Source organism: Ostrea edulis, chromosome 3, assembly GCF_947568905.1.
Source record: "Ostrea edulis chromosome 3, xbOstEdul1.1, whole genome shotgun sequence".
Lineage (NCBI taxonomy): Eukaryota > Metazoa > Mollusca > Bivalvia > Ostreida > Ostreidae > Ostrea > Ostrea edulis.
The window spans coordinates 82,134,365-82,160,051 of record NC_079166.1 but is presented as its reverse complement, the minus strand read 5'-3'; the positions used below and the strand labels follow the sequence as shown (position 1 = coordinate 82,160,051).

The following is a 25,687-nucleotide window of genomic DNA, read 5'->3' as shown; positions in this document are numbered from 1 at the left end:
TTTGCGGAGCGTAAATTCGCGAGAGGATCATACGCCGTCACCTGTCGAGTTGCGATAATAAAGAGGGTGAGAGAAATATTAAAATTATCCGCGCTGTCTTATCAAATCAGGACGGAGTAAACAAAGAATGGAGCAATCACGAACTTTGGCGCAAACTTCGAGAATACCTAGATAACAAAACGAAAGAAGTGTTGAAATATTTCTGATGGAGGGCACGAGGTTAGAAAGAAGCTGAGGGATTGTTGACTTATCGGAGGTTAGTGTCGTTTGTTACATGAACAAAGAATTGGTGTTCTGGTGTCGATGAGTGCTAATTTTAGTGTGGTGGCATTTTCTCCTTCAACTTATTTTTTTACAAGACAAGTGTTTTTCTCAACAAGTGTCCCAAATACTTCGGACTTGTAAGATATATAGTCTTAAAGATTCATACTGATGAATCTTATAAAACATTGGAGTATCATATTATTAAAGAAATACTGTTAAGAATAGGAGCGTTTTCCCCTCTAGATCATTGGGGTAATTTTGTACCTGTTGGAAAAAATGAATATCGATAAGTTATTTGTGCCACATTTCATAAATTTAAAGTAGTGTTTTAAAAAGGATCTGTCTTCAATTTTCTTGCTAAAATTTAGTTAATCTTACAGTTTTAACAATTAAATGCACTTGTAAATGTTTATATTAATCACATAAGACGTCCTTGCACCACACAATGCAAAAATACACTCAAATTTAAATACTAGATTAGTAACGTTATCCAAATCTAATCAAATATTGGGTGATTGGGGCCGGGTCACTCACGAGACTGTCCAGAGGATAGGAAGTTAAGGCTGCATGTGTATTAGATGAAATGCAAAAGTTGTATATAGATAGAGAAATTGTATAGAACTAGAGAAGTTGAACCAGATTTTTTTCACTTATTGAAATTTTCCACATATAACCAAAGATGAAATTCAGAAAATCAGGGATTTGACTCTTTTATTTTACAAACTTGTATATTTAGGGGTAACGTTATTTGATAGATCTGTCTTTGATATCATATTAACACAATTAATCAAACTAAGATTGTTAAGTGATATCACGATATGGTGTCTGGGTAGCATAGTGGTGAACAGTCTTGCTTCTCGTCGCTGTGACCTGTCAGTTTGATCCTCTGGACCGGCGCAGTGGTTGTATGCTAGACTGGTCTCCCTCTCAGACAAGTGGCTTTCCTCAGGGTACTCAGGTTTTCTCCCACATCAACAGTTTTCCAAATCTTTTTTATATGATTTCAAACTTAACAGTACTATGATATTGGTATTCCTTTTTTGTTTGTTTAGGTTTTGATTGTTGTGACATTTTGAAATAAATGAATGAATTCGAAGTTAAAACACCACTGAACAGAGCCTACAAGTAGCGTTTTCCTATTCATTTACGAATTGAAATGTTCTGTGCACTTTGTTTTTCCTAGGAGATATATGATTTTACATTGTTTATAGACAGTTACCTTTAATGTATGTTGATCTTTAATTTAAGTAAGTTAAAACTCTTTATAATGTAATCAAACCTGACTTTGTGTTGGATGTCGCTGGACAGTTGAATTTAAGTTCATGTGTTGAAATCTTGGTGTGTTGCTACACTCCTGGTGAAAATGGCGTGTCAAGTGCAGATTGAGCTAGCCCCCCAAAAGTTTTATGTTTGAAAGATTTCTGTAATATTTCTGACTTGGAACTCTCTATCTATTGGTAGTTTTGGAATTATTTTTCTTATTTCACAGAAGTGCTTCATGTAATTTCAATGTATTACTAAATGAATGTGATGGCTTTTACTACCAATTTAGTGTTTATAGGTATGTAAACATAGGGGGCTAGAGACTGCCTTGGGGTCCGTGTAAAGTATTACATGTATAAGGAGGGGGTTCTAAAGCATTTTGGAATTTTAATGTGGTCAGATTATTTTGACTCCCCTCGTAGTTTGAGAAATGTGCATGCTTGATGTGAAATCTCTGTCAGAATCCTCCTTCATATCGGCAGGAATCCAGGAAAGAAAAAAATTATGATGACTCCATATAGTACATATATACACTTAAATAAAAAAGGTTTACTGATATTGCCCATGCAAGGTTTTTGTTTTTTTGTTTCTTTCTTTTATCAGAACAAGGTTGTGTTACATGTGTAGAATATTATAGCTTTAATTGTTCTGATAAGAGAACTTCATTTTGTACTTGTATATTTTTCACCTCACTCAGCAACCATGTATTGATGATGGTGTCGTGATGGGGGAAAATGCTCCACTCGACATTGCCACTGTGCATGTATTGTGCCAAATGAACATACACCATCCGCCATGAGTTGTTATTTATAACCAAAGACAGGCAAAAATAGCACTAATGTCCTTAAATGTAGAACAGATAAACCATTTTTAGTCCTCGTGGAATATTCTATCTGTCTAAAACAACCACTAATCAGAAGTATTTATATGATTAAAAGAGAAGGGGGTATTTTGGGTCAGCTGATTACGTAATTAAAGAACCTTAAATAATGAAGCCAATGAGTCGTGATTATTAGATCATAAAAGGATTATCTATAATTAATCGTGGTCTTCCAGCAGCTTGTTGCTTCAGTTTCGTCAGTCACCCAAGGACCGTTGTAAGATACATTATTGATCATTTCCGCGCCAGTGAAACACTTCTCCGTAGCATGTATAGGTAAGTAAAATATATGTATAGAAGTTCTACTGTAAAGTACCTTTATCAGGGTCAATTATAAGTAACATTATACAGCTAATTTCCTCACGATCATTCACTTGTTTGGTGTTTTGCGTTGGGACAATAGGGGGATCAGAAGATTTGTTAAAGATTTGGTATGTACGTAAACATATGAAAGAAAATCCTATATATTTATTCCGTGTGGAGACAATTGATAGTTTGTGGCTGAACGGAAAGCGTGGTAATGCACAGGTAAGATTGGAGATTCAGGATTCCTTTTGGTGAAGGTCTGATCAGTTTTGCTACCCATGGGTTTCTATCATTGTCAGAAATCCTTGGTTAGCAAAGATGAATTTTAAGGTGCAATTCTAAATTTTGATAGTGTGCAATTATATATGTATTATCAGCTATTGAGAACCAAATCTTGTCCAAGAAAAATTATCTGTTAGTCTAAGATGTGTATGCACACCAGTTGTCTTAAAGGTATTTACAATGTACAAATTCTTGTGATAGTGGTACTTAATGTAATTCATATTCTGATTTTGTGTGACATGTATTTGAAATGAATATCTTATAAATTTCTGTATCTTAATATTGGGCATATAGTTTCAAAGAGTCTTATATTATTATCATAATTATCTTGAATGTAAATATAAAAAGAAAATTTTTCCAAATTGATATTGTAGCCTGTAAAACTGTATTTTTTTTTTTTTATAAACAGCATTTGAAAGAATGGGGATTCATTTTATTTTTTAATCTGTCAGTGACAAGATATTATATTATTAAATACCATTTCACACACCAACACTGCGGAACTCTTAATTCCCTCTAACGGTATAAGGCTTGACAGGACTGCTTGAACACTGCGGAGATGATGAACCCTTATATCACACTGCCAAATCCTATAAACTGCTCAGGGGAGTTATTGAAAATAGTCTTAATGAAAGACTGAGCCAATCATTATAACAGTCACTGAATGGAGGAAGGAGGCAAGCGCTCTAAAGGGTAGTGACCTCGTCAGTTATCAGTGACACCATCTGTCGCGGGACAGAGAGTGTTCATCTATCGAGGGACAGAGGGTGTTCATCTGTCGAGGGACAGAGGGTGTTCATCTGTCGAGGGACAGAGGGTGTTCATCTGTTGAGGGACAGAGGGTGTTCAGGGACAGCAGAAATTTACACCATGATGGTGACAGAAGGAAATTATGTAGGGGGAGGTAAATAATAAAAAAAAACAACAGGGGTATGTTGGGTGACATGATACTCCAAGTGGGTCCATGGCAATGCTTTAGTCTTGGAGGAGGGGGTAGGGTGGGTGTGAAGCCCTGGAAGCTCCTAGCTGCATGGTTTTATGGCTTTTATTGCATGTGATTTTTTTCTTGGCTAAAGGATGCTGTGATCATTTTTCTGTGATTCAAATTATGGCAAACAAAACTAAACAGTGTGTGAAAGGCCTATTATTTTGTAAGTATAATGCATTTGAATCTGGACCCCCCCCCCCCCCTGTCAGTATGGGGTAGTCTTGCTGAACTTTCCCCAATATGACATCCTCTCATGGAATTGGGGAGGGGGGGGGGGGGGCAATGAAATGTTAGAATTGATTAAATAAGTAAAATTTTGTTAGTGTTTTTATTACTTAATTCATGTATTATTGAATAATGTGATAGTGGTAGGACTATACAAATCTATTAATTTTGTGTACAATGTACATTCAGGCTTGTTGTGCATATGCAGATGGAATTTACTTACTGAGTGATTTCTCTCATGCTGGTGTTTAAATTCTGTAAGATAGCCATATGATGGTTTAATCTTTCTAATTGATGAGTTAGCTGATGATCATGATAGGATTATAATCCTTGCTGTGGGAGTGTAATGAAGAATTTGTAAAATTGTGTTGGCCAATGAACTGCTGTCATTCATCTATCAACAGTGTGTATTATATTTAGTCCTGTTATCCAAAATATACATTGTTATACCCCCCGCAACAAGTTGTGGGGGGGTATACTGGAATCGGGTTGTCCGTCTGTCTGTCCGTCCGTCCGTCCGTCTGTAGACGCAATGGTTTCCGGACTCTAAAGCATTATCCTTTCCACCTACAGTCACCATATCATACATATGGACTACCCATGGGATGAAGATGTTCCCTATCGATTTTGGGGTCAAAAGGTCAAAGGTCAAGCGCACTGGACATCGAAGTAGCAATATGGTTTCCGGGCTCTAAAGCATTATCCTTTCCACCTACAGTCACCATATCATACATATGGACTACCCATGGGATGAAGATGTTCCCTATTGATTTTGGGGTCAAAAGGTCAAAGGTCAAGCGCACTGGACATCAAAGTAGCAATATGGTTTCCGGGCTCTAAAGCGTTATCCTTTCCACCTACAGTCACCATATCATACATATGGACTACCCATGGGATGAAGATGTTCCCTATTGATTTTGGGGTCAAAAGGTCAAAGGTCAAGCGCACTGGACATCGAAGTAGCAATATGGTTTCCGGGCTCTAAAGCGTTATCCTTTCCACCTACCGTCACCATATCATACATATGGACTACCCATGGGATGAAGATGTTCCCTATTGATTTTGGGGTCAAAAGGTCAAAGGTCAAGCGCACTGGACATCGAAGTAGCAATATGGTTTCCGGGCTCTAAAGCGTTATCCTTTCCACCTACAGTCACCATATCATACATATGGACTACCCATGGGATGAAGATGTTCCCTATTGATTTTGGGATCAAAAGGTCAAAGGTCAAGTGCACTGGACATCGAAGTAGCAATATGGTTTCCGGGCTCTAAAGCGTTATCCTTTCCACCTACAGTCACCATATCATACATATGGACTACCCATGGGATGAAGATGTTCCCTATTGATTTTGGGGTCAAAAGGTCAAAGGTCACGCGCACTGGACATCGAAGTAGCAATATGGTTCGGTTTGTCATGCCATTTGTTTTTTACACTCAGAAAAGAGGTAGTTTATACCTATTACCAACACCCTTTGGGAGATTGGGGTAAGCGGGGGGTAATCTTAGTGAGCATTGCTCACAGTACCTCTTGTTCATCCTGACTACTACAAGGACAGTTAATTTTATCATCATTTTGTTCGTATGAAAGTATTTTTGAGCCTTGATCAGTTCTAATTTTTGAAATCAAGCACCATTTTGCTGACAAGCTTGTATTTGTGTCCTTTCACGTTTAAAATAAAATAACATACATGGGTAATTTTGAAATTTAGAATTCTAAGTACTGTACGCTATTTAAACAGCTTGGAATTGTGACCAAACTGAAAATAATATGTAAATACAAAGAATAAATTTCTTTTATGAAAAATACAGAAAAATACATGAGGGAATGAACTGCAACAGTCCATGAATCATTAGTTTATTTTTAACATGCTTTATGATGCTGGCGTACAGTGTCACAGTTCAGACAGATCAGCAGGTGTTGATTCCTTATTCGCCATGTTTGTCGGAGCATCAGCGGAATTATCACCCCTCGCACAGTGGGCGTGGTTTTGCGATACGTTAATTCAGTCGTAGTCATCAGTTACCTCACGTCCGCTGGAAATTATGTGATGGTTAATGTTCATGTTACTACTTTGATATGTAATGGCTACTTTTATTATTAGCCGTCACTGGGGGCAGGCGATTATACATGTATGTTGTGGATTTAGAAAAACAACTGATTTACTGCGGGCTTACACTATAAAATGATAAACTTGATTATATTATATATACATGTATATATATACATATACAAAGTCATCATTATTATTTGATCATTTTATTGAATGGATTTAAGGTTTTTACATATATTTAATCAAAATTTTTGATTAAAAAAAAAACAATAATAATTTTCGGTGTCCAGGATCTGTTAATTTGTACTATGTATTTTGGCATTGAAAGTGACAATTTAGCTTTATGGTTTTATTTCATGTATTCAGAGTGTGTAGTACTTACTTTCTCTTTGTTGCACGATTTACTTTTTAAATTTTTTCTACATTCATACTAGTTTACTTTAAAAATTGAAATAGCTATTTTTATATACAGTTAAATACATTCTGCAAATGAGTATTTTGAAAGCTACCTAATACAATGAAATGTTAACTAAAATTGTGTACAATATACCCCATAGCTTGCCAGAATGAACTATAATAGTAATCAGGACTAATTAATGCAAGAAAAAGTAAGATTTGATATAAAAGCATGAAGGTTTCTAAATAGTTTGCTTAGAGTTTACAGGGGATGTTTACTCCTGGGCACCTGATCCCACCTCTGATATTTCCAGGAGTCCGTGCTTAGTCCTGGGCACCTGATCCCACCTTTGATATTTCCAGGAGTTCATGCTTACTCCTGGGCACCTGATCCCACCTCTGATATTTCCAGGAGTCCATGCTTACTCCTGGGCACCTGATCCCACCTCTGATATTTCCAGGAGTCCGTGTTTGCCCTACTCTCAATTTCATATTCATTGTGGTAGCTAGGGCTGACATGATACGCCCCCTTCACGATATGATACATATTGCAATCCTTATGCCACAATTCAATACTTTCAATACAATACAATTTACAGAAGAAACCTATAATAACATTGAAGAAAAAATTAATTATCAAGATTCAAATTTATAATTTTAAAAGCAAAACTGCCAAACGGTGAGATGCCTGTTCACTGTAGTTAAAAACTGATAATTAGTTTATTATTATTTTCGTCAACCTCAAGGCAAACAACAGTTTGAACATTTTTCGATGCTATTTTGTCCCTCATGCAGGTAGAAATAATAGGCCGAGACATGTATTTAACTGAACCCGTTTGTAATAAACGTATCGAACTGAAAATCGAGACAATGAATCAAATATTGAATCAATCGTTTATGTTGAACAGTATCGATATTTCGGTGAATCGTTTCAGTCCTACACTGTGGTATCTATGAGATTGATCACAGTTCCTTTCCTTCAGTTTTTCACCTTGCATAGTTTTGATAGTGACCAAGTAGTTGCAGCCGAATTTGATGCTTTAATGCGCATCAATAATTTTCTTGTTATGGTATATATATAATAATAGTACTTTTGTAATAGTACATCTGTATTAGTCCATTATCCTCTATTCCTTGCAGACATTCATTATCGCTATTCATATGTACTTCAGGTCAGTTGCTATTCAGATGAAATATTAGATATTATACGTGTAATTATGATGTAATACTACAGCGGATAGTTGGTGCTATGGTGTTGTAGCTCAGATTATAGAACGGAACCTTTTTCCTCCAGATGTTTTTGGCACATAGGAACAAAAGAACGAAAACAATCTGTGAGGGGTCCATGGCCTTCTTTCATGCATCCTTCAATTAAGCTCTCAGACTATTTTGTTGATTCATAGTGATGTAATGCAAAGCTCACATTGTGTCTGTATGTAAAGCTAGCATTAAGTCATTTGATGTAATATCCGATTGCATAGGTATATCATTATTAAATTCACTAATGGAATGATCGAATACAGGTAAAGAAAACCCTTGAATGCAGTTTTCGAAGTTCTCGTGTTTACAGTTCGCAATACAACTTGTCTTTGTCATTACATTGTAACAAAACAGTTGCCTCAACACAGGGTCATATTAAAGATGCATTTTGTGTATTGTGTCTGCAATAGACAACATTGATCTGTTTCACTAGATTTATTAGTATCATGTAAATGGAATTTGTGACATTTATTGTGCTGCTGGCTAGATACACTGAGCTAGGGTCTCCAAACAAATTGATTTCTGAGAGCTTTCATTGCCCCCTCTTAATGCAACTTGTGACGTGCATCGGGGTAAAAAAAAAATTTGAAAAGTACTCCCAAGTTTCCATAACAATGCAAAGAAATATTTTCACGACAAGTTGGAACGAAATCGAATTCTACCAGATTGATTCCACTTTGTTAGTTTAGTATTGTGATATTAAATGAAAATCCTTTTGTTATGTGAATGAAAGACGTTAGCATGTGTATTTCACTACAAAATAAACAAGCACACGGGATTGGGTGGTCATTTACACTGGCTTTCAAAATACCATTAGATAGAAATCTGTAATAAAAATAGGGAACTGCTGGGAGCTATTCAAAAATTAAGCATATTGTTTAAGCGTATAGTTAAAGCATGCGTTGCTTTGTGGATACAGTCCTGTGTAACGACATTTAGGTGAAATGTGTTGAATATAAAAATGTATAAACATGCAGCTGTGTAGCAATATATGGGTGATGTAATTTACCTTAAAAGTCTTTTGATCTGTAAACTATTATGATATATTGCGGGGTCGGGATCGAGGTAGACAAATTCAATGGTAAATGTTGGACATGAATTTCATTTTAAATGGGTCACGTACATTTTTGTGGTTTAATTGAGAAAAAATACCATTGTTTGGGGCGTTTTGCTTTTGTGGTTGAAGTTTAATTCTCATGGTGGTGTTTAATGAATTAAATTGGGATGTTGAAATTCAAGAGGTACAATATGTAATTATAATATAATATTCTGTAACTGCACGAGAAAATAATCTCATGGAGATGTCAGTGATATTTGGTGTTGCTGTAGATCATGTCCTCAGAGAGAAATCTATCTTGGAGAAAAAGAAGAAAGAAAAAAAACAAGCCAATCAAAAAATGAAGAAATGTGATGTGTATTTTAAAAAAAAAATGAAGCTTGAAATTGGTTTCATTCATTAGGCATTTCTTTAACTGCAGGGAAGAATATTTCGAAATGACAATGGGAAATTTTTGAAATTTTCAATAGACCCTGGAGAAGAAAAACATACACTTGAGTTGTATATGATAACTACGAAGGAATCACCTGTTATATTGGTCTCTAATTACACTCTCTAGCAGCTAGTTGAAAATAAACACCAGATATATTAGACAAAATTGTTACTAATTATATGCACTAATGAAGACAAATGGTTTCCAGCATTCATTGTTTTAGCAGTTTGGATACCAAACATATGCTGGTGGTGGTAGATAAATAGTGTATTGATATGTGCATTGGACAAGAGAGAGGGGCCTGGATATTGGGAATTATATTATGAATGAATTATCTCTACAGCTGGCTATTGTTGTAAGAGGATTTAAAATCATTTAGTCGCTGGGAGTTTAATGGGTCTCGCTGTAGGATTTATACCCTTGACTGCTTCTCATGTTCACAGAGTGCTGTTTCCTCTCTGCCAATACACAATTCTTTTTTTTCCGTTTATTGAAGGCTTTTTTTTCTCGCAGTCTCTATGATGTTGTTTAACGAGCAAATTGAGCTGGAATGTCTGTTTGACTTTGCCCATTGTGAACGAGCTGTTTTGAATTGAGTATTTTCGCTAGAGAGCTGTTGCAGTAATAACTGTGTCAAATGACGTTTTGGAACTGCATGTAAAATTCCCATGGTAGAACGTTTGACGGGAAGGCGTTTATACACACTTTCGGAGTTTTAAGGTAAATATGGACAGAAATTATTGTTAAAGAATTTGAATAAAGGTATTTATATAAGTATTGAGATGAAGATTTAGTATGATATTTTCTAATATGTAGAATTTTCAGAATATCTGGAAGCACCCAGTGTGTTAATGACATGAGGTTCTCCCAGTTCAGTATGGTCCGATTTATTCCAGTAACCCAAAATTTTGACAATGTTGAGTCTGATACTTGTCATTTGTTACAGTCAATGTTTCCAAATTGAGTAAAAAATTGTAACACATATATTCATTGCTTTGGATTTTAATAGAGTTACAATTTGTCAGTTTTTCATTTTGAACTTTGACTCAGAAGCATCGTTCTAATAGAATATTACTTTTTCTAATGTCGTTCAAAATTATTTTCTGAGGATTTATCACTATACCATTATAAAGTTTTAAGTTTCTTATTCCATTCATTTTGAGTCACTTTAGAAGTAAATTAGGTAGCAGATTACAGAACAACCTATCATGCCCTATCAGGGGAACTTCAAAGTGCTCCAAACTTGCCAGTGTCAGTTGTCAAAATTAAATTAAAAAGAAATATTATATAAAAATATGTCTATATCAGATAAGTGTTAGATAGATTTTTTAACTTCCTAACCATGCAGATAATATTTGAACTTGTACCGGAACGTTATTTTTCTGTATGATTTTAGGTGCATGGGATATGTCGCAATTAAATTGAAATACATACGCCAATGTGACGTCAAATATGCCTGTATGCAATTCCGATTTTTTTTTGGAAATCTTGGGTCAAAAGGGTCACATGTTGATCCTGATATCATTTCTATGTAACCTATTTAAAATCACCCACTATTCAGTGTTAGGTTTAGAATTGGTTATATAATAGTCTGACAAAAAAAGTTAGACAATGAACACAAACAAAAAACTTAGCAATGTTCGATTACCCGCACACAAAACAGCTGATAGAGACGCGTCAATCAAGTGTTTTTGGCAGTATATTAATTGTCGATGACCCGCTAATGACAAAGATATACATATACTTAGACTATGAACAAGTCTTTTAAATTTTGTATCAATGCGGGTCAGCTGTTTCAGATCTATTTGTTTGACAGCTCTATCTAATGATTGCCTTTGTTGTGAAGACTGACTGCCTGCCAAGAACTCAGGTTATAATGTTTTATGTTACACAGAATATTATAGTTTTGGTTTTTTTTGCGTCTTTGGGGCATTGCTGGGTATTGTACCACATTTTGTGGTTGGGTTTAAAACCCATTTATCCTCATTGTAATGAATTAAGTTTCCAAAAATGGAATTTGTAAGTTTGAGCATAAAATCTTTATCAATATATGGATCATTATTGATAATTAAAATTCAATCTGATGATAGCTTATATTTACAACCACGCAATCTAGAAATTGATAGCATCTAAATATATCTTAATTGTCAAAAGCTGTCGATCATATAAAGAAAATATACCATTTAATTGTCTTGAAGACTATTTGATTAATTATTTTGGGATTGTCCTCGGTGATTATTCAAAAGATTTTTCAATGTGGAATTTGGTGATATAATTTCAGATGTTTGATGTTTATTCTTTTTTAACATTTTGAACCGAGAGTCTCGGTACACAGTTAAGTTTAAACAACTAATGACAGGACGAAAGTTATATAGCCTTTGTTGCATAAAGTTTGAAAATACTGAGCTATATCGAGGTTATAATTTGTGTGTAAGTAGTTGTAAGTTACTGTCTCAGAGGTACTTCTCTATCTTCCTGTCTCTCTATTTGTCTGTCTGTCGCTCTCTCTCTCTCTTTGTCTCTATCTCTATCTGTCTGTCTCTCTCTCTTTGTCTCTCTGTCTGTCTCTCTCTCTCTGTCTCTCTTTCTCCCTGTCTTTCTCTTTTTCTGTCCGTCTTTCTCTCTATGTACTAGCTGCATTGACTTCAGGCAGATTCCGCATAATCATTTTTATAGACCCCCTTGTATTGTGAAATATGAATGCAAATCCCTGCAATCTAGCAATTTGTCTGACTTAAAATTAAATTGGAATAAATAATTTCCATTTCTTGTAAGACTACATGTATAAGGAATGATTTTGATACTAATTAAACATAAATGCACTTGTTATTAGGTTTCCTTTCTTATCAGGCACTTAGACACCTTTTGAATAATTTTTTTGATATTCAGAATAATGTTTTTTAGGTGCTGAGATTTATTACACAAGCCTGTCTATCAGTGTGTTGCTGATATGTGAAGACTTTTATTTTTGAACTCTGTAGGGCAAACGGATAAAAAGAATCAAAAACCCCAGCAAACAGGAAGTCTTAATAACTGGTTGTAATAACGTTTAACGGAGAAAAAGAACTCGTCACTTTGCGCTATCTGTTATGAGCTGATACCTACAATTGTTTGCCTGTATGTTGTGTTCGTTTACTGTTACGGCCGGGAACTGTTTCTCCTTACTTCTGCAGTGTTTACTCTGTGTTGACAATGAGATGAACCAGGTATATGATTTGGAACATAGGTATCAAAGATAAGGAAAGAGATGCTGTGTGGCTACTGAGCGGATCTAATCTGACTGTATTGCCAGAATTCTGACCCAGATTCTATAAAATTGGCACATATGACTGTTTTGCAGAATTTCATTGTATAAATTAGATCATCATCAATCTATGATATTGGAGTTACATAAGTCACATATAGTTACGGTGGATCATAAAGACATAATTGCACCTTTTGGTCTGTACTTGTAACCAAAGAATGACCCTGTTTCACTATTTTTAGTGTCTTTAGTAAGACTGGGATAAAAAAAAAAAGAAGCTCATCTCAGTTTTAGGGCTTCAGAGCCGTGTGTTTGAAAATGGCTGCATATATTGATAAAAAAATTCTTTTTTACTTTATTTAGCCTGAACTTTAGCCATGGAGCTGGAGAAGTTTCAGATCATCTTTAACAACCCATCTTCCATATACAATGCCGGTGACACAGTTTATGGGTATGGTTGGGCAGTCTTCAAAGAACCCATACATGTACAGAGTAAGTATCCACAAATTCTCATGGCATGGTCTGTAAGTGTCCAAATCCTGTAGTGCAGTCTGTGAGTGTCCAAATCCTGTAGTACAGCCTGTAAGTGTCCAAATCCTGTAGTACAGCCTGTAAGTGTCCAAATCCTGTAGTACAGTCAATAAATGTCAGAATCCTGTAGTACAGTCTGTAAGTGTCCAAATCCTGTAGTACAGTCAATAAATGTTAGAATCCTGTAGTACAGCCTGTAAGTGTCCAAATCCAGGAGTACAGTCAATAAATGTCAGAATCCTGTAGTACAGTCTGTAAGTGTCCAAATCCTGTAGTACAGTCAATAAATGTCAGAATCCTGTAGTACAGTCTGTAAGTGTCCAAATCCAGGAGTACAGTCAATAAATGTCAGAATCCTGTAGTACAGCCTGTAAGTGTCCAAATCCAGGAGTACAGTCAATAAATGTCAGAATCCTGTAGTGCAGTCAATAAATGTTCAAATTCTGTAGTACAGTCTGTAGGTGTCCAAATCCTGTAGTACAGTCAATAAATGTCAGAATCGTGTAGTACAATGTCAGAGTGCTGTAGTACAGTCAATGAATGTCAGAATCTTGTAATACAATGTCAGAATCCTGTAGTGCAGTCAATAAATGTTCAAATTCTGTAGTACAGTCTGTAAGTGTCCAAATCCTGTAGTACAGTCAATAAATGTCAGAATCCTGTAGTACAATGTCAGAATCCTGTAGTACAGTCAATGAATGTCCAAATTCTGTAGTACAGTCAATAAATGTCCAAATTTTGTAGTACAGTCAATAAATGTCAGAATGCTGTAAAACAATCAGTAAATGTCAGAATCCTGTAGTACAATGTCAGAATCCTGTAGTACAATGTCAGAGTGCTGTAGTACAGTCAATAAATGTCAGAATCCTGTAGTACAATGTCAGAATGTTGTAATACAGTCAATAAATGTCAGTATGCTGTAATACAGTCAGTAAATGTCAGAATCCTGCTGTACAGTCAATAAATGTCAGAATCCTGTAGTACAGTCTGTAGGTGTCCAAATCCTGTAGTACAGTCTGTGAGTGTCCAAATCCTGGAGTACAGTCAATAAATGTCAGAATCCTGTAGTGCAGTCAATAAATGTTCAAATTCTGTAGTACAGTCTGTAGGTGTCCAAATCCTGTAGTACAGTCAATAAATGTCAGAATCGTGTAGTACAATGTCAGAGTGCTGTAGTACAGTCAATGAATGTCAGAATCTTGTAATACAATGTCAGAATCCTGTAGTACAGTCAATAAATGTCCAAATTCTGTAGTACAGTCTGTAAGTGTCCAAATCCTGTAGTACAGTCAATAAATGTCAGAATCCTGTAGTACAGTCAATGAATGTCCAAATCCTGTAGTACAGTCAATGAATGTCCAAATTCTGTAGTACAGTCAATAAATGTCCAAATTCTGTAGTACAGTCAATAAATGTCAGAATGCTGTAAAGCAGTCAATAAATGTCAGAATCCTGTAGTACAATGTCAGAGTGCTGTAGTACAGTCAATAAATGTCAGAATCCTGTAGTACAATGTCAGAATGTTGTAATACAGTCAATAACTGTCGGAATCCTGTTGTACAGTCAATAAATGTCAGAATCCTGTAGTACAATGTCAATATGCTGTAATACAGTCAGTAAATGTCAGAATCCTGTTGTACAGTCAATAAATATCAGAATCCTGTAGTACAATGTCAGAATGTTGTAATACAGTCAATAAATGTCAGAATCCTGTAGTACAATGTCAGAATCCTGTAGTACAATGTCAGAGTGCTGTAGTACAGTCAATAAATGTCAGAATCCTGTAGTACAATGTCAGAATGTTGTAATACAGTCAATAAATGTCAGAATCCTGTTGTACAGTCAATAAATGTCAGAATCCTGTAGTACAATGTCAGAATGTTGTAATACAGTCAATAAATGTCAGAATCCTGTAGTACAGTCAATAAATGTCAGAATCCTGTAGTACAATGTCAAAATCCTGTAGTACAGTCAATAAATGTCAGAATCTTGTAGTACAGTCAATAAGTATTTAAAGTTCGGATTCTCTATCACAGACAATAAGTGTTGGGATTATCTAATACAGTCAGTAAGTGTTGGGATTATCTAATACAGTCAGTAAGTGATGGGATTCAGTATGTGTTGGGATTATCTAACACAGACAGTAAGTGTTGGGATTCAGTACGTGTTGGGATTCAGTACGTGTTGGGATTCAGTAAGTGTTGGGATTATCTAACACAGACAGTCAGTGTTGGGATTCAGTAAGTGATGGGATTATCTAATACAGTCAGTAAGTGATGGGATTCAATATTTGTTGGGATTATCTAACACAGACAGTCAGTGATGGGATTCAGTAAGTGATGGGATTCAATATTTGTTGGGATTGTCTAATACAGTCAGTAAGTGATGGGATTCAGTAAGTGTTGGGATTTAGTAAGTGATGGGATTTAGTAAGTGTTGGGATTATCTAACACAGTAAGTGATGGGATTATCTAATACAGTCAGTAAGTGATGGGATTCAGTAAGTGATGGGATTCAGTAAGTGATGGGATTCAGTAAGTGATGGAATTCAGTATGTGTTGGGATTATCTAATACAGTCAGTAAGTGTTGGGATTCAGTAAGTGATGGGATTCAGTAAGTGATGGGATTCAGTATATGTTGGGATTATCTAATACAGTCAGTAAGTGTTGGGATTCAGTATGTGTTGGGATTCAGTAAGTGATGGGATTCAGTATATGTTGGGATTATCTAATACAGTCAGTAAGTGTTGGGATGCAGTACGTGTTGAGATTCAGGATGTGTTGGGATTATCTAACACAGTAAGTGATGGGATTCAGTACGTGTTGGGATTATCTAACACCATTAGTGTCGGGATTCTCTTACATAGTCAGTAACAAGATTCAGTTTCTCTAAGACATCAAGTGTCAGATTGTTTTAGCGCTGAGCTTGGTTTATTTTGTAGCACTGTCATTGAACTGTGTTAAGATTTTGTGTTTAGTGGAAGAAAACCTGTGCATTAAAGATGTATACTGTTGTCATAAACTTGTACTGTTGTCATAAACTTTTGAAAGATTGCTACTGACAAAGAAGATTCAAATATGAAGAGTTACATGTTAAAAAAAACCCAAAGTATGGAAATCCTCAGAGATACCATGTAAATGTATTTATCTTAATTGTTAGAGATTGACAAACAAAAGCTGCTCAACTCTATTTAATTAATAGTAATGTACTTTTTTACACATGGAATGTATTGCAATATTTGTAGTCATAAATTTTGTGCAGAAATTTGTTCCAGCGTATTAAAAGTATATTTTAGACACATGGTGGCAATCAAGGAAATCTGCATAATGTTGATTGAACGGAAATTATTTTGTGGAATTATGATTCCATGGAAAAGAGTACAATGAGAAGTAATATGATATAATATACTCCCTGTAGTACTCACTGTGTATTTTTATGTTTGCTTTTGTTTCGACAGCTGTGTGCATGGAGGCTATTGGGGAAGCCAAGGTGGAGTGGATGACATCCAGTGACATTCAAGCATCAGATGAAGAGGTGTTCAACTACACCACAGTCCTCCCCATTAAAGGTAAAACCTCAACTACACTACAGTCCTCCTCATCAAAGGTAAAACCTCAACTACACTACACTCCTCCCCATCAAAGGTAACATCTCAACTACACTACACTCCTCCCCATCAAAGATAAAACCTCAATTACACTACTCCTCCCCATCAAAGATAAAACCTCAATTACACTACACTCCTCCCCATCAAAGATAAAACCTCAATTACACTACACTCCTCCCCATCAAAAGTAAAACCTCAACTACACTACACTCCTCCCCATCAAAGGTAAAACCTCAACTACACTACACTCCTCCCCATCAAAGGTAAAACCTCAACTACACCACAGTCCTCCCCATCAAAGGTAAAACCTCAACTACACTACCAGTGTTTTCGTTAGGAACCAGCCGCCGGCCGAATTGACCGCCTCAGACAACAAAGTTGCCGGTTCAAATCGTGTTTGAAAAAAAAATTATTGCATCTATTTTTTTAACTTGAAGTTAATTATTATTCTCATCGAAATAACCAGTACTTATTAGTTAAAAATAGACTGTGTTTACTAGTTAAATATAGACGGTGCATATCACTTCCTCGTTGTTGAAAGCGGTACGTATCGTGGATTTTCATTGGTTGCGAATATCGTGTATAATCTATGAAGGATTTTCATTGGCTGTAAATTCCGAGTCGATGTTGAGTTTTGAATGAACGGGAATCTTCCCAAATGTACCACGCTGACCCACAACACTGATAAAAAACTTAAAAGATGAACATGAAGAACTGGTGATGAAAAGAACAGTTAAAGACTATTTTCAAATCCAAAGCAAGCAAACAAAGCGATCTAAAGGTTAAAAATAAAACATATTTTAAACCTCAGGATGGGCCAGAATACAGGATTTTGCGTTCCTGATTTTCAAAATTTTCTGGGACTTAATTGATCATGATTCATTTTTATTTGAAAACAAACTTTTTGTTATAGATCTGAATTTGAATGCTGACGACTGAATGTCATATTTTATGCACTTTGCTGAAATACCTGAAAAAAAAGATATAATTTCATATATTTTAAACAATAAATTTACCCTCAGAATGCAGGATTTTGCGTCCTGATTTTCAAAATTTTCCCCAGACCCCCCCCCCCTCCAAATTTTTTGGGCCTCTTCAAATCCTTTATAGGCCTCTTCAATGAAAAGGAAGTGAAAACCCTGCACTACACTCCTCCCCATCAAAGGTAAAACCTCAACTACACTACAGTCCTCCCCATCAAAATGTAAGCTCTCAACTTCACAACATTCCTCTCATCAGATAAAAATGTAGAACTTCAACTGCTGATGAGTCTAGTGAGAGTGAAACTTACAATAGTTGAATTTTAATTCAATCCATAAATGCTAAGACATATGTTTGATTTATACATTAACTTGTCAAATTCAAAATCAAAAGTGTCCCTCCATTTCACCAAGTTTGGGTAGTGTTTCAATATTGTTTAATTTACCAGGGATACAAACTTAGCTGTGTATTGCCTCATTTCATCTATATAAAAAACAAAAGAAAGGAGGAATTGTTGTTTTAGTTTTGGGATGATCCTATTCAATTTCAAATTAGATTAACATTTCTCCATTCAAGGATCATATTTTCAAGTGACGTTTTACTTTCCAGGAGAAGACAAGGAGACACAGGGTGCTACGTTGCATGAAGGTTCGCACTACTTTCCATTCGAGTTCACGCTACCATTAAATCTTCCATCGTCTTTCAAGGGTAAACATGGCCGCTTGCGGTATTTTGTTAGGATGACCATTTGTACCTCTGGTGGGCCTCATCCGTCACGGACGAGTAAATTTGGAGTTCAAGGGTCACTTGATCTAACAGCAGAGCCAAATGCTACGGTATGTAATCACACTCCCATAGTAATGTGTAAATGCTCCACTCCCATAGTAACGTGTAAATGCTCCACTCCCATAGTAACATGTAAATGCTCGGCTCCCATAGTAACGTGTAAATGCTCCACTCCCATAGTAACGTGTAAATGCTCGGCTCCCATAGTAACGTGTAAATGCTCCACTCCCATAGTAACGTGTAAATGCTCGGCTCCCATAGTAACGTGTAAATGCTCCACTCCCATAGTAACGTGTAAATGCTCGGCTCCCATAGTAACGTGTAAATGCTCCACTCCCATAGTAACGTGTAAATGCTCGGCTCCCATAGTAACGTGTAAATGCTCCACTCCCATAGTAACGTGTAAATGCTCGGCTCCCATAGTAACGTGTAAATGCTCCGCTCCCATAGTAACGTGTAAATGCTCGGCTCCCATAGTAACATGTAAATGCTCCACTCCCATAGTAACGTGTAAATGCTCGGCTCCCATAGTAACATGTAAATGCTCCACTCCCATAGTAACGTGTAAATACTCCACTCCCATAGTAACGTGTAAATGCTCCACTCCCATAGTAACGTGTAAATGATTTAGATTTTGAATGGCTATTGTATCTCTATAGCAATGTGTGTAATGGTATATAGATTTTAACATAGTTATTACATTATCCTGGTAGTATTTGTCAGGCTCCCTCAGATTCTACGTGCCTTAATATAGTCTCTTGTTGTTCAATGTGAATTCTCATTCAAGGGTTGTAACATACTGTAGAATTGTAGTATACACTCATTGAGAGGAGAGTAACAAAAATTTTACTGGATGAAAAGATTTGTGGTTATAACGAACTGTTTTCCACTGGTCTAGGAGGTTCGCTATGATATTGTTTATATATAAATACATATATGTATTGTCTATGTTTCTATGGTTACAGCTGTCCGTGGAAAACGACACGTTTGAACCCCTGGGGTCATTGTGCTGTATATCTGGAACAGTGACGGCCAAGCTCCACCTAGAGAAAAAAGGCTACACAGTCAAAGAGTCCGTTCCAGTGTGTGCCGAAATCAAAAACCTCAGTAGTCGCAGGATTAGCGCAACCTCGGTGTCATTAATACAGGTAGATTGTTAATTATTTACAGGTAGATTGTTAATTATTTACAGGTGGATTGTTAATTATATACAGGTGGATTGTTAATTATTTACAGGTAGATTGTTGATTATTTACAGGTAGATTATTAATTATGTACAGGTAGTCAATTTGTTAAGATAAAGATACTTTTGTATGTGTAGCATTCATGTGTGTACTCCACAGTAAAGATAAATTATTGCTTCAATAAACCATCTAAATTACTCAGGACATGTAAACTAAACTGGTTATGAATGCATGTTTGATTCATTATAAAAGATTTAAGAGCAGGAAGTCTTACCTCTGTCCAAGAAAATCATCTATTGTCCTTATTTGAACCCAGTCAACATTTCTTTGATTAAGAAATAAATTTCAGTTTTGAAAATATGTGAGGGTATGAATTGCGACTTCACATCAGCAATTGTGTTGGTGCTTCATGAAAAGTATGCTCAGGTGTGAATCATTACAGTTTTATGTATTTTCAAAACTGAAATTGACTTTGTACATTTTCATTTCTGCGGGAATTTCCAGTCGATTATATAATGCACTAATTTATGAAAATTCAAACGCTCATATTGTTCACAAACTCAGCACATTCACAAGGAAATGGCTACATTGACCATTTGCAATTGGAAATACATATGTTTATTTGTGAAATTCATATTACATGAGGTCATCCTTTCAAAATTCTTGATTTGTTGTAATGTGACTAACTCATCTAAATCTGTCCTATTCATTATTTTGACGTGAGTTTTTCTTTATGTTGTTTATCCTTTTGAAACTGAATATCACATCGCTCAATTTCATGGTAACGAAATTATGATGAAGTTTTGTTAGTGACCATCAATTTATTGAATTTATTTCATAAGATATTTACTTCCTGACAGATGACGAAAATTACTTTAGATATGTTACGCTAGGTCCTCGGGTTTTGAATATAACCGCACATGTTACTGAAACTCTGTATGCCTGGTTCAATATATATTTGTCACTCAATTCTATCCTGTTAAATTTTTTAGGTAAATCAAATTTATAAGGAATTTGTTTAGGACTAATTCGACAGATTTTTAAATCAAAAAGCTACAAATATGTAGGATTTTAACTTTTACGTGTACATTTTATCAAAAATATTGTCTGTTTTATACTCTTAGACACGTATTTCAGTTTTGTAATTTTCAACAGAAATAGTAGAGATTAAAGGGACTGATTCATGATTTTCCCTAAAATTTTGTTTTTCACTTTTGATGATCAGAATGTAATGTCTAATGTTTTTGAAAGATTTCACATCAAAAAAAGAAGGTTATACATTATCACAGAAGCTAATTTTAGAGAGTTCATTTTTTGTTTTGTAAACAAAGATTGCGGCATGTTATATTGTTTATGAAATGTTCTAAAGAAAATGGTTATTGATCTAAGTTTATTATATCTTTCACATTTCAAGCATTCTTCAGGTAAAATGTGTCATCTAAAAGTTAAAATTTGTGACTATCCAAAATTAAGATGCTTTATATTACAACATTAATATTTCACTGGTTTGTTTGTATATACATAAAAAGACTCGAGTCTTTGTTTACATAACACAGATTTAAGGGCTAAGATATTGCTTTTATTCTTGCATTCAGAAGGTCAAAATGTTGGCTGTCAACATTAAATGAGCTATATTTTTAATGTTTCACATAAAAAATGAAAAATATTTTGTTCTAAAACCGTGAACCAGTCCCTTTAAGAGCTAATTTAAGTGCTGTATTCCTAGCTTACCACCTATTAATGCCGGTGTTTTATTTAAAAAAAACAATCTATGTTAATCATAAATTTGGTGTGCAAATTTCTGAATCTATAATTTTAAAAGAATGATCTATAATCCCAAGTTTTTGATGTTCCACATTTAAGCAAGATATTGCAATTTATGTGTCCGGCTGTTCTTTCTACATGATGAAATTTTAAGAAGTGCAAGTGCAATGGGGTCATTATTTTTAATCTACTAGTGATATATTCATATCTGTATATTAATTGTTAAAAAAATAGATATGCATGTGCGGTACATGTATTTATAAATATGCCTGTGCGGTACATGTATTTATAGATATGCATGTGCGGTACATGTATTTATAGATATGGTTGAATTGTGTTGACACCAAAGGACAAAGTAAATTTTAAGTGCAAAAAGGTCATGTTTACATGTACTGGATTTGAATTAATAAATTTCACACCCTAGTATCTGCTGGCAGCAATTGAAATGATAAGTCTTGTTACAGCAAATGAACATATATAAAGGATGTTCAAATCGATGTTAATATTTTTAAAGAGGTTGTTGACTTTAGGTGGTACTGAAATATCTTGGCAGTGTTTTATCAGAGATGCTCAGAGTTATTTTATAAACACCAGCTTGACACATTAATTAGCACCTAGTTTGAGCTGTCATGTTTGTAAGGTATTGTTTGTTCAAGTTAAGAATGCTTTGTGAACAACATTGTATTCATATAAACTGAAAATATAAGCATTTCAGAAAGAGAAAAAATGATTTGGCCTCTTAATTTGTAAGTTGTAATCTGAAGGCTTTCAACTTGAATTAAATGTAGTAATTGAACTCTGATGAAATATTGTGCTCTGTTGAAATATAATTTACTTAGGTCATGTTGTTCTCCTGCTTGACTTATTGACTTTGAAGGTTTCCGAGACTGTGTGATGGACACTGACTGACTGTTATACATGTGTAAGCTGTTCTCATTGAACACACCTACATGCTGCTTTTCTAGTGTGGGTTTCTTGAGTAGATGATAAATCAATTATCTGTGTGTTATTGTAATGTTTATCAGTGTGGAGATTGGGTAGCTTGTTCACTCTATTGTGAAAGAAACTAAGAAATGGACATAAGAGCGTAAATTTTGTATTTCAGAACGTAACCTACTACTCGTACAGAGGGCGATTTTCTGAGACCACGAAACTCGTGACAATACATAAAGGAGGGGTGGGGCCACGGGGGAAACAGACCTGGCAAAAAGAGTTACTGAGTATCCCAACCACCCCTCCCTCTCACCTCCACGGCTGTAAAATCATAGATATACAGTACTGTATCGAGGTAAGGCTGCAAAATCATAGATATACAATCCTTTATCGAGGTAAGGATGTAAAATCTGATATACAGTACTGTATCGAGGTAAGGATGTAAAATAGTTATACAGTACTGTATCGAAGTAAGGCTGTAAAATCAGATATACAATCCTTTATCAAGGTAAGGCTGTAAAATCATAGATAAACAGTACTGTATCGAGGTAAGGCTGTAAAATCATAGATATACAGTACTGTATCGAGGTAAGGCTGTAAAATCATAGATAAACAGTACTGTATCGAGGTAAGGCTGTAAAATCATAGATAAACAGTACTGTATCGAGGTAAGGCTGTAAAATCATAGATATACAATCCTTTATCGAGGTAAGGCTGTAAATAGTTCTAGAGTACTGTATAGAAGTAAAGAGGGCTGTAAGATATTTATACAGTACGTGCTGTATAGAGATAGGTATATAGTACTGTATCGAGGTAAGGAAGACTGTAAACTGTAGATATACAGCACAATATCCTGCGATAGTAACTGACAGGATGATTTGATTGTAAACATTATAAAAAAAATTCAAGTACTTGCCTCTTCTAAAAGATGTTATCTGTCAATAAAACTCAGATTTGTAAGCTGATGATATGATACCTCCCAAGAAACTTGATATCACACATAAAACGCATATTACATCCTCTACTGGTTAATAAACCAACATCAAAGGAAAAATGGTGGCCAAATTAGCAGCTTAATTTAGAAGTTACAAAAGGTGGAAATTTGGAGAGAGAGTATCTATCTTTGTGGGATATTGAGCTTATCATCAGGAAATTCCTGCATGAATTGGGAGAGTTAACATGCAATAATATGGATATATGAAGGATTGTGAATTATAAGCATTCAATGCTGTAAAGAAACAAGGTCTCTATCTAGTGGCACATGTAACTACAGTAAAACCACAAACAAGCAAGGTCTCTATCTAGTGGCACATGTAACTACGGTAAAACCACAGACAAGCAAGGTCTCTATCTAGTGGCACATGTAACTACGGTAAAACCACAGACAAGCAAGGTCTCTATCTAGTGGCACATGTAACTACGGTAAAACCACAGACAAGCAAGGTCTCTATCTAGTGGCACATGTAACTACGGTAAAACCACAGACAAGCAAGGTCTCTATCTAGTGGCACATGTAACTACGGTAAAACCACAGACAAGCAAGGTCTCTATCTAGTGGCACATGTAACTACGGTAAAACCACAGACAAGCAAGGTCTCTATCTAGTGGCACATGTAACTACGGTAAAACCACAGACAAGCAAGGTCTCTATCTAGTGGCACATGTAACTACGGTAAAACCACAGACAAGCAAGGTCTCTATCTAGTGGCACATGTAACTACGGTAAAACCACAGACAAGCAAGGTCTCTATCTAGTGGCACATGTAACTACGGTAAAACCACAGACAAGCAAGGTCTCTATCTAGTGGCACATGTAACTACGGTAAAACCACAGACAAGCAAGGTCTCTATCTAGTGGCACATGTAACTACAGTAAAACCACAGACAAGCAAGGTCTCTATCTAGTGGCACATGTAACTACGGTAAAACCACAGACAAGCAAGGTCTCTATCTAGTGGCACATGTAACTACAGTAAAACCACAGACAAGCAAGGTCTCTATCTAGTGGCACATGTAACTACGGTAAAACCACAGACAAGCAAGGTCTCTATCTAGTGGCACATGTAACTACAGTAAAACCACAGACAAGCAGTCTTCCATTACCACGAGAAAATAAAAAAAATTCAATGTCAAGAAACTTTTGTGATGGGTTTATCATTCAGATGAAAATTAACAGTTGTTAATTGTTAGAAGGCAACAATTTTATACTGGAATAATGTGCATGAATTTGTAGCTTGCAATTCAACTTGACTGAGAATAGGATGCTGTTTCAAGGGGGAGAACTCTTGAAGGTTTATTCTCTAAATTTTTGCTTTCGATGATGTTACTTGCACAGATCATTATTATTAGGTTCTATGATTTGATGCGTGTATAAAGTTTCTAATGTTTTTCATTCTCAGCTGGCCATCAAGCCCTCCGGCTTTGGTAAGAAGGTGAAAATCCCGGTGGACATCATTATTGGCACGGTTCCCACAGCTAAGCCACAGTCCCAGAAAACTTCCTATCACCCTCTCCCGTCCATTGTCAAAGACGACGTGATTCCGTTCCCGTTCTTCGAGCTCGGGAGCAGTCCTAGTCAACACATGCTTCCTACAGCTCCTCCATGGGAAGAGGATGAGGACATTCCATGAGCCTCGGTAAATATGGGGACTTAAAAAGTAAAATATGGGGACCTTGGTAAACACAGGGACCTCAGTATGTTAATGTAAAGATCTATCAGGACTGCTGAATCCTGTAAAAACTTAGTTATGCTTTGTAATTTTTATACTTTTTTCTTGGGGAGTGGGGGGTTGTTGGGTGTGATTAAATACCACTAATATTACATGGATATGTATCTTGAAAGTGATAGTAAATGGAGTAGGGCAAGTCTAAAATGGAGTAATTTTTTAATGCATTGGGGTAAAATAGTACATTTGTATGGGATTCAAAGAGCCTCTTTATTTCTTGTCAAAATAACTTTTGTAATGTTCCAGGCATGTGCTTATTTGCTCTTGTGACCCTGATATATGACCTTGATGGTTGGGTTTTTTTTGTACCTGATCCATACCCACAATCTCCATCCCACAGCTTGAATTAATCCGTAATTTGACGTGGTGTACATTGATTAGGTTGTCCTTCTGAATAAGTAAATGTGATCTTGTACAGAATAAGTAAATGTGATCATGTACAGAATAAGTAAACATCATCATGTACAGAATAAGTAAATGTCATGTACAGAATAAGTAAACATCATCATGTACAGAATAAGT

At 35.6% G+C, this 25,687-nt stretch overlaps 1 protein-coding gene across 4 annotated transcripts in view; it reads left to right on the top strand.

Annotated features, from left to right (window-relative positions):
- Positions 1–15: 15 nt before the first annotated feature.
- The window catches only part of LOC125675220 (arrestin domain-containing protein 17-like), a 29,518-nt gene continuing 3,846 nt past the window's right edge, over positions 16–25,687 (top strand). The window contains exons 1-7 of one of the 4 annotated variants that reach the window (XM_048912738.2): positions 16–256; positions 13,016–13,144; positions 16,642–16,752; positions 18,382–18,608; positions 19,524–19,706; positions 22,612–22,794; positions 24,839–25,075. In XM_048912738.2, the coding sequence (XP_048768695.1) occupies positions 13,030–13,144; positions 16,642–16,752; positions 18,382–18,608; positions 19,524–19,706; positions 22,612–22,794; positions 24,839–25,069 (1,050 nt within the window). In that variant the 5' untranslated portion in view covers positions 16–256; positions 13,016–13,029 and the 3' untranslated portion in view covers positions 25,070–25,075. Of the gene's footprint in view, positions 257–8,548; positions 10,129–13,015; positions 13,145–16,641; positions 16,753–18,381; positions 18,609–19,523; positions 19,707–22,611; positions 22,795–24,838; positions 25,076–25,687 lie in introns of those variants that run through there. The other 3 variants (XM_048912736.2, XM_056159208.1, XM_048912737.2) reach the window with 3 other exon arrangements.